Source organism: Myotis daubentonii, chromosome X, assembly GCF_963259705.1.
Source record: "Myotis daubentonii chromosome X, mMyoDau2.1, whole genome shotgun sequence".
In the NCBI taxonomy this organism is placed as follows: Eukaryota; Metazoa; Chordata; class Mammalia; order Chiroptera; family Vespertilionidae; genus Myotis; species Myotis daubentonii.
The window spans coordinates 95,965,685-95,981,096 of NC_081861.1; the positions used below are offsets into that span (position 1 = coordinate 95,965,685).

Genomic DNA, 15,412 nt, shown 5'->3' on the forward strand with positions numbered 1-15,412 from the left:
ATCATTTACTATATTCCTTATGCTATACTTCATCCCCATGACTATTTGGCAACTACCAATTTGTACTTCTTAATTTCGTCACCTTTTCCACCTAGCTTCCCAACCCCCATCCCCTCTGGCAATCATACAGTCTATTCTCTGTATCTAAGTCTGTTTTTAGTTTATTTGTTTATTTTGTTCTTTAGATTCCACACATAAGTGAAATCATATGGTGTTTGTTTTTCTCTGTCCAACATTTTTCACCTAGCATAATACCCTCTAGGTCCAGCCATGCTGTTGCAAATGGTAAGATTTTGTTCTTTTTTATGGCTGAATAATATTTCATTGTATTCATGTACCACATCTTCTTTATCCAATCATCTATTTTTGTGCACTTAGGTTGCTGCTATATCTTGGCTATTGTAAATAATGCTGTAATAAACAGGGGTGCACATATCTTTTCAAATTAGTGTTTTGGATTTCTTTGGATAAATACCCAGAAGTGGAATTACTATTTTATATGGTAGGTCTATTTTTCATTTATTGAGGAAACTCCATACTGTTTTCCATAGTGGCTACAACAATCTGCATTCCTACCATCAAGGCATGAGGGTTCCCTTTTCTTCACATCTTTGTCAATACCTGTTGTTTGTTGATAATAATTTTATTTTTAAAATGTCTTTACTTAGCAAATTAAAAAGTTGGAAACTCTACAGTTATTTATTTTTTCTTATTTGAAAATTTCCAGATATGATATCACTGAATTATGGCAATGTTTGTAAGAATCTAGGTAAAGTACCATGAAAGCTTGAATTAAGGCAGTGCCAATGGAGATAGGCAGGAACACTGAAAGTGGCCAGTTGAATTTGAGGATGGAAGAGAAAGGAGTTGCTGGTGAACCTTTCTCTCTGACTTTCTGACTTGGATGAACGGTAGCATCATTCGCTAAGCTAGAGCACACTCAAAGGGTAAAGAGATTATGAAATGAACTTGAATAAATAAGTCTAAGGAAATTGCAGAATGTCCAAGTGGAGATAGGCAGCTTATAACTGAAAATACAGGCTGGGAACTGAGTAATAGAGTGCTATGAAATGGTGGATGGAAATAAGATCCTAAGCATTTTTCAATTTCTTTGAGTAATGATATTTAAGACTAATGAAGTGGCTATTAGCTCGTGTGTACCACACTGACCTTCCTGTGGTTAGCCAGGGTTCCAGGCATTAATGGGTGACCCTAATATTTCTAGACATATCAAATATTATAATACTGAGCACAGTAAGAGTAGAATTTGTGAAAACACTGATTAAAGAAAACAGGGTCCGTGGGTGAATGGTAAGTAAAATGATGTAGGAACTGTAGGGAATTATGGAAAATTTGACATATTTTGGGTACCAGGCAAATTAGCATTTATTACTTGCAATAAATATCTTTGACACTTTGAGAGAACTGCATCTCTGCAGAATCAATCTAGACCACAAAAAAGAACACCATTTGTTCCAAGGTCTTTGAAGACTGGACACACTGGAAAATGATTCCTCAACTTGAGAGACAGAAAAATTCTCTGCATAAAACTCTAGTCCAGTGCTTCTCAAACTTTAGCATCCACACATATCAACTAGGAACCTCGTTAAAATTCAGATTCTGATTCAGTAGAATTAGTGTAAGACCTAAAATTCAGCATTCTGAACAAGTTCCCAAATGATGGTAACACTGTTAATCCTACTCAAAGTATTTTTTAAAGAATAGTTAGAGCAGTGGTTCCCAACCTTTTTTGGCCATGCCCCACCTAAGCATCTCTAAAATCCTGATGTGCCCCCCCCTGTGACATATAATTCTTATTATTCAAAAAGTGAACTCCTATTTATGTGGAGGAAGCCTAAAAGGCCATTAACTTGGTCTAAATAAGCTTCCAAAGAACATGGCATCCATGAAAGAGAAAAATAAAAGAACAAAAGGACAAGTTGAAGTACTGAGGAAGAAATCACTAAGAAATTGTTAAAAAATAACAATAATATGAAGTGATATGAAAAAATAGCAAATAAAATTTCAAATCATATAATAGAAAGCTAAAATGAATAAGTATGCCAAAATATATATTTATATGTTGTATATGAGGCCCCTAGAACCATAATAAGAAATGCAAAAAAATTTGCTGTTAATAACTCATTCTCGAATTGTCCCCCTTAAAAATCAAATTGCCCCCCTGTGGAACATATGCCCCACATTGGGAACCACTGGGTTAGAGCCTTCTATGGCAATTTGACATTAATCAGTGGACTTGTCTCAAACAGAATACCAAAGTTTTGCAATTCTTTTCTTTCCCCCTACATTTGTTTTAAGTAATTTTACACGTTGAATTGAATACATCAGGGCTTGTATTTTGAATATATTTTCCTCTTCACTTTAATAATTCATTCTTATTTTGTTACATGATAATATCAGTCTGTGATGGATTTGAGAAAAAAACATTGGTACTTCACCATAGATAGTTTGAGAAACACTGCTCTAGACAATGAAGAACTTTTTATTTGGGACATAGAATTTAATTAGAAATGGTTCGATTTCTGATACATATAATTCTAAAGCAGTATTTTAAACTTTTTCTTTTTATTTGTTCCATAAACAACAAAACTCAGCTAGGTAACATTATGACAGTTTCACCATACACTCAGTCACAAATATTTAAAACCTTTTCAACAAGAACAACAAAACCAGAGGTGTTACAAGAATAATTTACAAGAAAATCTATAAAACAGCAAGAAGCTCACAAATGTTCATTTTCTTTTGCACAAGATCACTATACTCTTTCACAACATGTTTTGTGTTACAAAATTTCCAACAAAGTGTATTTTTCTTTGTATTGTGGTTTCTAAAACCAGAAACTTTGAAGTAAATATCCTTTTATTAGCACCTAATGGTGCACAAAAGGAAAACTCTCACATACAGACACTTCACAGCACTTTTCTAAGAAAAATATACACTTACAAAATATGTTACAAATTAGCACACTTAAAAATATACAAGATTTTGTAGGCGTCTTAAGACTGATTCTTAACCTTTATACTTCAATTGACTCTACAGATTATAAAACAACTCTAAAAGAAAAAAGGCAAATAATTTCTTAACTTTTTAAAGTTGGAGTGTCATATATCAAACAGAAACTCAGGTTACATTCATAAAAAGGGCTTCTAATACTTTTATTTTAAATTTTCTTAAATATGTAAGGGGCTTGGGAGAAGAGAAAAATGGGGTTGATAGGTTTTTAGCACCATAAATCAGTAACTTACTAAAGAGGTGCATTCAGTTTTATGGAAATTAAATTAAGGACAGTACATTCAAAACTCTGCAAGTAGCAGACCCTAGTCAGTGCTACATATATCCCAGTAGAGCATCTTAAGCTTTCTCACTCCTCACTGGGAGTCAAAAACAAAAGGCCTCTTCAAGTTTTCATTCTAAGCCTTTTCTTTTTGTGCTATGAAACTAGGTGTCTCTCAAAGAGGCAAAATGATTTAAATATCTCCTTTTTTCTTTTTGAGGGGCATGTCTTTTTAAGATTCAGAAATCAGTGAGCCTGTTAGAGGATGTACATCCTTTTTATCTCCTGTTGATAAGTGTTAATGTTAGTATGTATTTACCCAGATACTGATTTTAAAAGCCTCATTCACCTTCAACTTTGTACTAAGCCTCTCTCTTTTACATTGTCCTTCTCTAATGTTTAACCTCTTAGTTATAATTCTGAAACCAAGAGTACATCTCAAGTATCATGTAGCTGTAATGGGGAATTTGCTTCATGACTGTAGCTACTATTTAATGCTCTGAGTAAAAAAAAAAATGTGTCTTAAATGATAGCCTGAGTACTATCATCAAAATAATGCTATGCTGGCTGAGGACCCTCAAGCAGATTACAGTGTTTCCCAAGTTTAAACAGCCAGCTAATTTTTTCTTCATTTTTATGCAGGTACTTGAGACACTTACAAAATTCCTGGCCTACATTATATTGACAAGATCCCTATTTGTTACTAAAATGTTTGATTTTGGTACTAAACCTCCTACATGTAATGATTTGCTTAATGAATTTATGATTAGAAAAGAAATCTCATATTATTTTTATTTCATAAAAACGTCATATTTCTATAGAAGTGGGCAGCCATTAAAAACCCTAAATGAAAACAAAACTCCTTAAATTAGATAACTTCTCAATAATACAGGAGAAAACAAACATTTCTAGTTCTAGTACTAGTTAGGACAAGCTAGTGCTCCATTCTCCTCTTCAGTGCAGAAACTCAGCTCTCTTCAATTTTTGGAACTGTTCTGAGAGCATCTATAAATTACAGATGTGGTAAATCTGCATCACACTGATTCAACTTGGTAAGAGCAAGCTTGATTAAAAGGTCCTTGGATATGGTTTTTCTGCTTTAGGAAGTAAATGTTGATAACAACCCACTAAAACGGAAACTCACTAAAATGGCAGAACCTCACAAAGCAGAACATAGGATGCCAGAGCTGATTACAGCTTGTGAAGCATCTTTTATGCTTCTCTGTTATACACACACTTACCTCCCTCGCCCCAGCATACATACAGTTGTATCCCAGCAAAGAAAAAGTTCAGAGAAGATGAAAGTTGTCACAAAAGCCCACCTAGCACCAAGGACTTCAGGGAGATGGCTAAAGAAGTGATGCTCAAGATAGTGCAGGAGGTTTGAAAACATTTAGGAAACAGTAAGGCCTTCACACATAATTGCAGAGTAACAAGAAGTCAGAAGAGAAAGCTGGGAGGAAGCATAGGAAGGTGGAGTGTGAGACACTGGAGAGGCCATTGGTTCAAGCCCAAACATAATCCCAAAGTCCTGAAGAACCTTGGTCAAGGCCACTGTTTTAACACCCTGCTCCACACAGTCCAACCAAGCACCTAACCAAGTTAGAAAGGGGATCAGATCTGTTTGTACAGATTTTCAAATAAAAAGTTTCCAATGTTCCTCAGTCATGTGACATAATTCTCTCTCTCTCTCTCTCTCTCTCTCTCTCTCTCTCTCTCTCTCTCTCTCTCTCTCTCTCTCCATGTTTAAAATTAGATTTGGAAGTGGCAAAAGCAATTAAAGGTAATTAAGAGTGAGAAGGTTCTTTGAACTTCTGCCAGAAGTAGCCTGATTAAGGTTCTTATATTCTGACACTTTGGGGAAGTGGAATATGAGAATATAAAAGAAAAAAATCCTAAAGCAAGGACTGAGATTAAGTAAGAAGAATAAGGGTGAATACCATGTTCAGGAAAGTAAAAGTTAAATGGGATTAACTTGGGAAGGCATTAATAGGAAGCAGCTTCTCAGAAAGGAGAGGTTTATAGGTAATGGCAATCAGAAATTTCAGACCAAGGAAAATTTCATATATCTGACTTGAGATACCAGTGTTAGGGCAAAACACTATTTTTATATCATTGGTCCTCACTCCACTATGGCAGCTAATTGAATAAGAAATCTCCAAAAAGTCAGGTTTACTATGTTGTGACAGAAAAAAAAAATAAATGTGAGTTAAAATTAAAAAATAAAAGAATTGTGAGAGGAGAGACAGGATCAACAAAGCTTTAAAAACTAAAGAACACAGAACATCATGTACTGAGTGGGATATTAAGTATAATTAAGAGAATAAGCATCTTCTGACTTGCCCTATTGCTCATTTCTCAACTTGGATTCTTGTTATATTTTTATACAGAGTGGTTACAGGTCACTAATTTATATGTTAATAATAAAATTTACATATATTAAAAATTATATAATATACTGTAGGCCAATAAAAAAAGCTAAGCATAAATCTGGCCACTCTACCCAGGCATGTCATCTTGATCTCATATGATTGATTCATAAAATGGGAAATGCAGGCTTCGGGGATTAAAAGATTGCACTGTAGCCCTGGCTGGTGTGGCTCAGTTGGTTGAGTGATGTCTCATGCACCAAAAGGTTGCCAGTTAGATTTCAGTTCAGGGCAAAAGCCCAGGTTGCAGCTCAATTCCCAGTAGGGGGCCTACAAGAGACAGCCAGTTGATGTTTCTGTCACATCGATGTTTGTTTTTCTCTTTCCCCCTACCCCTCTTCCTTCTTCTCTTTCTAAAATCAATAAGAGCATATAAAAAATTAAAGAAAAAGCTAAGCAAAATAAGCCAGTCAGAGAAAGACAAATATCACATGATCTCACTTACATGTGGACACAATAAAATAATGAATAAAATAGGACCAGAGTCATGGAAACATGGAACAGATATTCGAATATCAGAAGGAAGGGGGTGGAGGGGCTGGGAAGAGATTAACTAAACAATTTATATGCACATATGCATTGCCCATGGACACAGACAATAAGGTGGTGAGGGCATGGGGTGGATGGGAACTGTGGGGGGGAGGTTGGGGGACAAGGTGGTAAAATGGGAGGACATCTGTAATACTCTCAACAATAAAGATAAAAAGACACTTTAAATGGAAATTCTTTTTAGAGAAAGGGATGAACCATGCCATAGAATTGGCCCCTAATGAGGTCCACAGAAGAAACTGAAAGATTATCTATTCCAAAGGACTAATAGCAAGGTCTGACAAGAAAATTGTTTCCAACAGTTTCAGGTTTTCCTTCTACCACAGCTTAGCCCCTTTTGAAAAGCTGGACTGATACTGAGAAAAACTATAACTGCTCCCATAGTTATTTTTTACAAAACACATTGTACTCATGGAACATTTTATTCATTTCTTCATTTAATTGCCAGCAGGTGATTTTGAAGTCTGAAGTCTTGGGGTTCACAAAATAGGCAGAGTTGGTGATTCCAAACCAAAATTCAGCTGCAAAATATAAAAAACTACCACACATACACACAAAACCAAAACAAATACCAGCTCCTAGGAACCAGCCATAGAATTTAGTGCAAACAGCTAGCTATCAGAGTGGAGAAATAGAAGAAAGTGTTCCAGTTTGATTATTTTCCATTTTGGATGGCAGCTGTAGAGGAGGAGACATGTTTCATCTGGTGCCTTTTGAGTAAATAATTTTCCAGCCCTGAAGCAGCTTCACAAAATGCTCCTCACCCACTCATCCCTACACACACACACAATCACACCATCAAGAACACAGGCTTGTTCATTTTGCAACCTAGTTATAAGTAGTAGAGCAGGCTGGTGAAAAAATAAATGGACTGGGAAGTGTGTATATTAATACATGTGACAGGCTTCCTTCCATTTCTGACTACTTTCAAATGTTTCTTCTCTGTTAGGTGGCAATAACTAGGTAGATTCATATTTTGCTTAAAATTTCCTTTTAAACATCTTCCCCCCTTTTTTAAATTCCCCTTTCTCCCACCCACTAGTCTCCACCCTCCCACCCATAGCCTATATATTTAAAGGTTAATAGGTTAGTAACAGTATTAGTAAGAATAGTAAGGTTAACAACAACAACAACCAACAACATTAATAATATTAATCCCCTATATCTGTATAGCACTTTATGATCTACAAAGCGCTTTCACATCCATTATCTCATCTGTGCCATAATGCACCCGTCATCAGATGCACAGACCTTCAACTGTGCAAGGAAAATAGATCAAATGTTAGAAGTAAAGTGGTAAATAAAGGGGAAGAAAAAAGCTAGCAGTGAGAGATGTTGGAGCTGTGAAATTTAAAAAGGGGGGGTAGGATTGAATAAAAAATGTGATTTCAAAAACATATATAAATTGAAATTTAAGTATAGTGCGTGGCTTCAAATACTATTCATCCTCAGACTAAGTGTATATGGCCTCAAAATTAATCATTACCACAAATTGTTCATTTTATCACACACACACACACACACACACACACACACACACACACACACACACATAACCCATAAGAGTTGTACTGAGATGTCTTAATGTTTTCTTTAAATGACATTGGCATTGCAAGATTAAGCACTTAGAGAACAACTAAAGCCATGATATTAGTGCACTTTTGACAAAACTGGAATAAAACATGTAGGAAACTATTTAAATAAAAACAATCTATGTACTTAATTTACCATTAGTGTTGATTTATAGCTATTTTATAATTTATCCCAGACTATTATAAAATATATAAAACTGAGATATAAAGTATGAGCAATATAACTTTGCACTTTAAATAATTTTCAGCTACAGATTTTGCTTTTAGAAAACAAACTTTAAAGTTTCCTTATAAAACATTCTGTAAATGTATATACTTGGGTCCCTGATGGACTTAGCTGTTATCACTTCCAGACTTTTCCGACATTTTAACCCTCCAAAAATGGAATAAACAAACCTTTATTGTGCCATGCTTAATTCTTCATGTTTCCACATAGTACAGTAGAGTATGAAAATTTTAAATAATGTATGTATGCACATATATAATATACTTAAAAATCCATTAATGATATTTAAACTGTGGGGTGAATCTATGAGATGAGGTAAGAAAATTTGGCACATCTCAAACAGCATTTTTAAGTTTTGGTAAATTGTGTAGCACAACATATGTTTCCACTGTGATCTATAGGTGCTATCCACATAAGTGGGGTGGTTAATAGCAAGAATCACTGGGATATTTCTAGTAAATCAACAGGGATAAGCTCCCCAAATACTCACAACCAAATGTTGACAGAAGTAAAAATATATACAATAGAGTCACTTGTTTGTAGTTTGGCACAATGTTTGCCTTTTCCCCCCTTGGGTTAATAGTGCATAAACTTCTTGTGCAACTGTGTGACTTTTAAAGTCTTTTACAAAGAATATCAGATTAAAGTTTGCTTTCAAAGACTTATTCTCACACTTTAAAATTCTTTTCTTTAAGCACTTACACGTCAACATACATACCACAAGGTATATTTTTAAAGAAATAAAATAGAAACATCAAATGTCTTTCTGGAAAATGTGAGCCTCTTCTTCAAATACAGGTAAAACCCAAAATGCTGTTTCTGCTTTTAGGAGATTGTAGTCGGAATCCCTGCAGAAAAACCAAACAATTTATGCCATCTTAGTCAGTTTTAGAGTATGTCCCACAAAGGGATCACAAAATCTAAATTTGTTTACATCATACTAAATATCGTATGATGCAGAAAAAGATAGAAATAGCAGGGGCCACTAGAAAACACTCTTAAAAGCTGCGCGATTAAATTTTGCTTTCCAAATTACTTTTTTTTTTTGCTTAAATAATCTTGGATTTTTGACTGTATAACATTTTAATTCTGTTGTTGAAAATTTTTCTTTCTGCAAAGCCCTTCCCTTCCCCAAATCATTCAAGAGCATATTTTTAGTTCTAGTTTGTCAATAACTAAAAGCTAATATTGGATAGCAGAAAAAGTAGCCTTGTTAGAGCTTATACCTAGCTAAGCCACAACCAAATAGCCCAATATTTTGGGTGGTTTAAAAGTGTAGGGATTTTCATGCACTTTTATTTTTCCTTTTTACTTTGAAAGAGAAGGGAAAATGGGCAGTTTCTTTCATGCAAACTTTTGCTTTCAAGAGGGGAAAAATGATAGACGGTAGGCTTTGCAGGTAGTAGGAAAGATAAGGGTGCATCATCTCAGCCATTTTGTGCAGTATTACCTCAGTTTTTCAAAAGAAGCTGTCCCAGCCTCATCCTTTTGGACCAGTTCTCGCTCCACACGCTTTCCTTTACACTTCTCATCTCTCAGGGCCTTGGTGCTGGATTTGTGACGATATAACTTTTTGTGTGTTGGTCCATTATTACTGAAAGTACTCAGGTTATTACACTTTTTATCAAAGAAGGCAGATTGAGAGTCCTCATTATAACCAGGCATGTGTGCACCACCAGGATCACCTACTGCTGCTTTCCCATTGCTTTTACTCACACCCTTGATAGACCTGTGATTCTTAGTGGCTCCTGGTGACCCACTGTTGACTTTTTTCTTAGATTCCTGTGGTGTTCCAGCCAATATTTTGAGGGTTTTTAATTTTAGACTATTGGACTCAGGGGAATAGAATATGTTGGGGTCCCCATGGTGCTGTGTGGGCTCCCATAGGGGCTCTATGGAGGCCATCATGAATCTCTGCACATCTGCCATACCAGAGGCAATGTTGGACAAGATATAAGAAGGCTCCTGAAACTCCCGCTGGTCATCATCTAGGAGGCTGTTGGTGTTGGTGCCCATGCTCATGTTGCTCCAGCCTGGGCTGCTGTCTTTACCCAAAGCCCAACCTCCAGAAAGTCCCTTCTGATTTGGCATCTTCATAGAGGCCCCAAGACCACTATGTTGGATACATTCGGTTAGTGTCTTCCCTGTGGAGCATAGGCTGTTGATTTGACCTCTCTCATGGCCAATGCCAATTTGCATTTTCTCTCCATTGATTCCAGCTATGTATTTCCCTTTCTTTATTGACTTAGGGATCTGGCGGAAGGTTTTACCAGATGGCTTTTCAATCCCTTTGGTGGTGGTTTTGGGGGATTTTTTCCTGGTGTTTTTCTGAGAAGAGCTTTGATTCACAGACCCACTCTTGTTGGGAAAACTTTTCTTTCTTGATTTCAGCACTTTGTTGTTGGCATTCATTTTATCAGATGGATCATCAAATGTTGATAAGCAAGGGTTTTTTTGGAGCAGGCTGACAGAATCATCATCATTGAACATATGGAACTGAAACTGATGACTATTTAAAGAAAATCCATCCTCTACTTGGACTTGCTGTGGAAGGGTAGTGCAGTCCCACTTGATCGTGTCCATATTGCTCAGTGATCCTGGGACACCCTCTTGGAATCCCTTCAGTGTTCCTAGCGTCTTTGTACTGTCACATCTGGTAATTTGAGGGGAAATACTGGGGGTGTCTGGTGGGGACATCTCTGAGAGGGAAGAGTGGCGGAATTTGTCAGGAGTGAAGTTGGAGATATCCAGGAGATCAGTGGATTCCTTTAGTGGTGCTATTTCATCAATGCTCTGCTGGATCACCAGCTTGGGGCTACAATGGGCCAGAAAGTTATCAGTGATATCCTCATCAGCATCCTTTTCACAGGACTTCAAGCGTAAGGAGCAATAATTGCTTGAATTGACAGAGAGTGGGGCCATGGAATCAAAGGTAAATAGTCTACCATCATCTATATTGACTGGGTCTTGATGGAAAGGAAAGCAGAGCTCGCCATTATTAAAGTGACATAATTGATAAGACTCATCAGATGGAAGATGGGTGTCTTGCACAGAGGTATATAGGACCTTGTTGCAACCACCATCACCGCTATTGAGGCAGATTGGATTGTATGTCGCAGCTGTGAGGTTATTTTCCATGGACACTACCTGGGAGACTCCAAATTCACTGGATTGGGTTGGGGCTGTCTCCCTTGAGACTTCAGCTATGAATTCCTGGGGACCAGAAGTAGGCTTGTTGGGCCACATATTTCCATAGTTGCTTGATTCTATTTTGAAGTTTTGGGATGACTGCTGTAGCTCAGACTCAGAAGGTGAGGAAAGCACACAGTCCTGGTCAGGTTGGAGAGGTACAAACGATTTTTCTGTATGAGTGAGGCTGCCTTCATTTTGTTCTGAGGAATGGTGAGTGAAGTATGAGATAGCACTATTATTTGACAAGTCAGAAGCATCTAACAATGTCTGTAGATACCCTCCAGGGATAACAGGTATATTGGTGGTAACATTAGCAGATGATAGAGGCATTTCAGAAGAGCAGGTTGTTGGTAGGAAAGTAGAATTCTTAGAGGCCTTTGCCTCACAAAATTCAGATAGATGGGAACTGTTTGAGGTCCCAGGAATAGCGTCATTATTTAAATTAGTCTTGGAGGATCTGTCTTCCAAAAGTGGACTCATTTGAACAACTGGCTTGCTTTCTTGCCCAGCTTTGATTTTCTTAGATTTTAATTTGGCTTCACTTTTAAATTTGATTTTGTTGAGCACTTTCCTCTCTGGCCCCTTAAATTCTGCATCTTGGGCTTTGAATTTCATTGAGTCAGGGCTTGTGATGTTATTTAAATGTGATCCATTTGCACAGCTGGGAGCAGCCAGAGGGGGTGATTTCTGTGCATCTTTCAGGCTTCCATCTTCTTTAAGACTAATAGCTTGCCTCTGATCACTGTAGAATGAAATTTGCTTAGCACTTGCTGAAGTTTCCATGGATGGGATTCTTTGAATCCTGTGCCTGTTTCCAAGTTTACATTTTCGTTTGCGAGCAGGTGGCAGGAATGACACCTCAAAGCTACCTGATTCAAAGATTTGCTTTGGGCATAAGTGTGTCTTGTTGGAGTCTGTGCTGCTGTTTCTCTGCTTCTTCTTCTTCTGCCAGAAGCCCTTCAAGGGCGCCAGCTTGGCATATTTGTTTAGCTGATGCTCACTCAAATTCACTGTTGTCTCACTAGCATCCACCCTACCCAACTTTACTAGCATGTTCTTCTCACCTTTAAAGCGATTGATGATGATGTATTTGATAATAACAGGGGGCTCTTTCCGGGTTACTTTTCTTCTCTTCTTGGGACACCATTCATCATCATCTTCTTCTTTGGAACCACCTGGAATCCATTCCTTCCTCTCATTTACTTTTTCACCCTCTAGTGAGTCAACATCATATAGATAATCTTCACTGTACCTGACTTTTCTCTTTACTCGCAGCCCATAGTTCTGCTGGGTGGAAGAGCCACCAGAATTATTATCCCGAGCCATATAGCGGCTACAGTCTTTGATCTCTCCCATGGCATCATAAGAGACTTCAATGAAGGAACTGTCATCACTGAAATTCCCTGATGACTCCAAGGAATTGGCAAGATGGCCTTGTTTTGGATTCTTAAATTGCCCTTCCTCAGTCCCACTGCATGGTTTATTTAAGGCAGATTTTTCTCCATTTTCCTTTCCATCATTTTTCTCTACATCTTTATTTTCCTGCCCTTCTCCTTTGCCTTTCTTTTTGTCTAGATTTTTATCTTCCTCTCCCCAGATGATGCTCACATCAGGGACCTTGAATTGGGAAAGATCGCTGTTCTGCTTCAGGGCCCCACTTTTACACTCCCGCTTGGAGCAGGTAGTAAATACACTGGGGAAAAAGTTGAATTGTGCATCCTCCTGCATCAGAAGGGTAGTCTTGTCTCGGACATTGTCCTGGAAGGACTCATATCGAATTTTCAAGGAGCAGACATCACTGCCCAGTGTTGACTCATCATCATCAAACATGTAGTTATCCACATCTTCTTCAGAGAATAGGTTGACAGACAGCTCATTCTTAGAACATAGGTCAAGAAGTTCAATCTTACTCTCACTAATAAAAGTCTCAAAGTAACCCCAATCTTGATTGGAATTCGCCAGCAAAGCTTCTTCCGTGTTGCACTTATCTAACAGTAATGCCTCATAATAACTTTTCTGAGCTGGATCCTCCAAGTCGATGTCAGGTTTCTCAACTTCTCGTCTATCTCCTGCCCTTGATTTGTGTAAGGGGAAGCCGAGAAGCTGGTCTGAGAGCAGCTGCTCTCCGTATTTCATATTTTCTCCAGCATTAATACACTGAATCCCTATATCAGAGACTGCACAAGTTTCATAATCCCTATTTAGATCACCAACTTTTAGACTGATCCCTGGCTCAGGATCTACTGTATCCTTAGATTCCATGAAGCAGCCCAAGCAAGTCCGGCTTGGCTGCATGAGGCAGTCCCCATTCAGAGCTGACAAGCCTGCAGGCTCCATTATGGCAAATGAAGCTTTCTCACACTCATTGGGCAGTGACCATGTGTTTAGGCCTTTTCCAACACCAGATGTAAGGGAGATGGCATTCACAGAAGCACTATTAGCAGCATGCTCAGGTGCTTCAATCAGGTCCAAAGGAGAGGGAGGACTCTGCATACAGGGTTTCTTGGAGGGCAGAGGCAAGAGACCCCTGGGATACATCAGGGTCTCTTTTTGAACCATGGGTATAGGCTGTACAGGTGCAGCAGCCTCTAGAGCTGCAAATGACTTCATTGCCATATCCTGGTTCTCTGAGTCTAGAGACAAGGGAAAAAAATGACAGGAATAAAATTAAAGGTTTTAGACCAAACTCATTAATTCTCCTTCCCTTGGTCAGTTTCTGGTACTTGATCTTAATATATAAACTCAGCTTCAGTTTCTTTAGCTTTAGAATAAGAAATTACAAGTTAAAGACCAACCCTGATTTTATATTGAATATTCATGTGAGTGAAATACATTATTTCTTTAGATTCAGCTTTTCCTTCAGAGACTTTCCTCAGAAGTAGAAAAGAAGTAGGCTGACTGCTCAATTAATTGGAAAGTCAAGGATTTCAGGGTAACAAAATGCTCAGGTGGGATATTCATGGTTTTAAGCCATGAGGCTCAGTCCTATTCTTCAGACCTCTGTTCTGGAAGCTCATACTGAATCTGGATGTTCCAAGCCTCACATCAGAGCATATTTCTAATTCACTAGGGATTTTGAGGAACTTACGTATTCATTTGAGATAAATGATTTGGAAGAGCAAAGGGATTGGATTATATATGTCTCAGAGACCCTTCTAGCCCAGTTAGAGATTTGGTGGAATAAAATTTAGGATTAACATCAATATCAGGGGCATTCTAAACTTAACCTGTCCAAGCATTATGGATAGCAAAATAATAACAAAGGACTACTGGGAGAGATATTATGTATTATAATTAAATTCCCTTACCATTTTCTTTGACCCCATTATTCAGAGTGTTTTCTCCACTGGCTGAGGCAACAACAGCCTTATCTTGTTGGTTTTCCATGAATGTAACCTCTTAGTGTTTCATTCCAAGTCCAAATGCTGTCCAACCTGCACATTTCAAATATATATTAGTCATTAAACTTGTTTTTCTCTGTTTCAAGGTTATTTCAGATAAAGAGGTCTTAAAAGTCTCACTGGATTTACCTGTTTCCAGAGTGGCTTCATTATTGCTATTGTTACTGTTTTATAGTGTATATCTACCATATAAGTCAATTTGGAAACTTATACTGCAGTCATACATCCTAGATCAGTGATGGCGAACCTATGACACGCGTGTCAGAGGTGACACGCAAACTCATTTTTTGGGTTGACTTTTCTTTGTTAAATGGCATTTAAATATATAAAATAAATATCAAAAATAAGCCGTTGTTTTACTATGGTTGTAAATATCAAAAAATTTCTTATGTGACACGGCACCAGAGTTAAGTTAGGGTTTTTCAAAATGCTGACACACTGAGCTCAAAAGGTTCAGCATCACTGTCCTAGATCTTTCTATCCCTTCTAAGCCACCAGATTTTTCAAAAATGAAATCTGAAGAAGTGGAAAACTTACACCTTCTTCTAAATAGTAATACATTTCACTTATTCATGGCCGTCCAATTAGGAAGGATGCAAAGTGGAGTCCAGAGTAACCTGGAATCAAGGTGTGTGTTCTTGTGGAGACTGGCTTAATTCTGTTTGCCTCATTTCTACTTAAGATGATCTGAAGCTCTTCAAAAACAAGCCTATCTGCATATACACACA

General features: G+C 37.6%; 1 protein-coding gene across 1 annotated transcript; it reads right to left on the reverse strand.

Moving 5' to 3' along the window:
- Positions 1-2,115: 2,115 nt before the first annotated feature.
- On the reverse strand, positions 2,116-14,719 carry NEXMIF (neurite extension and migration factor). Its single transcript, XM_059678610.1, has 3 exons — positions 14,592-14,719; positions 9,542-13,916; positions 2,116-8,939 (listed from the first exon to the last, which is right to left on the reverse strand). The coding sequence occupies exons 1-3, from the start codon at positions 14,668-14,670 to the stop codon at positions 8,846-8,848; spliced, it is 4,548 nt and encodes a 1,515-aa protein (XP_059534593.1). The 5' UTR covers positions 14,671-14,719; the 3' UTR covers positions 2,116-8,845.
- Between the last annotated feature and the right edge of the window lie 693 nt (positions 14,720-15,412).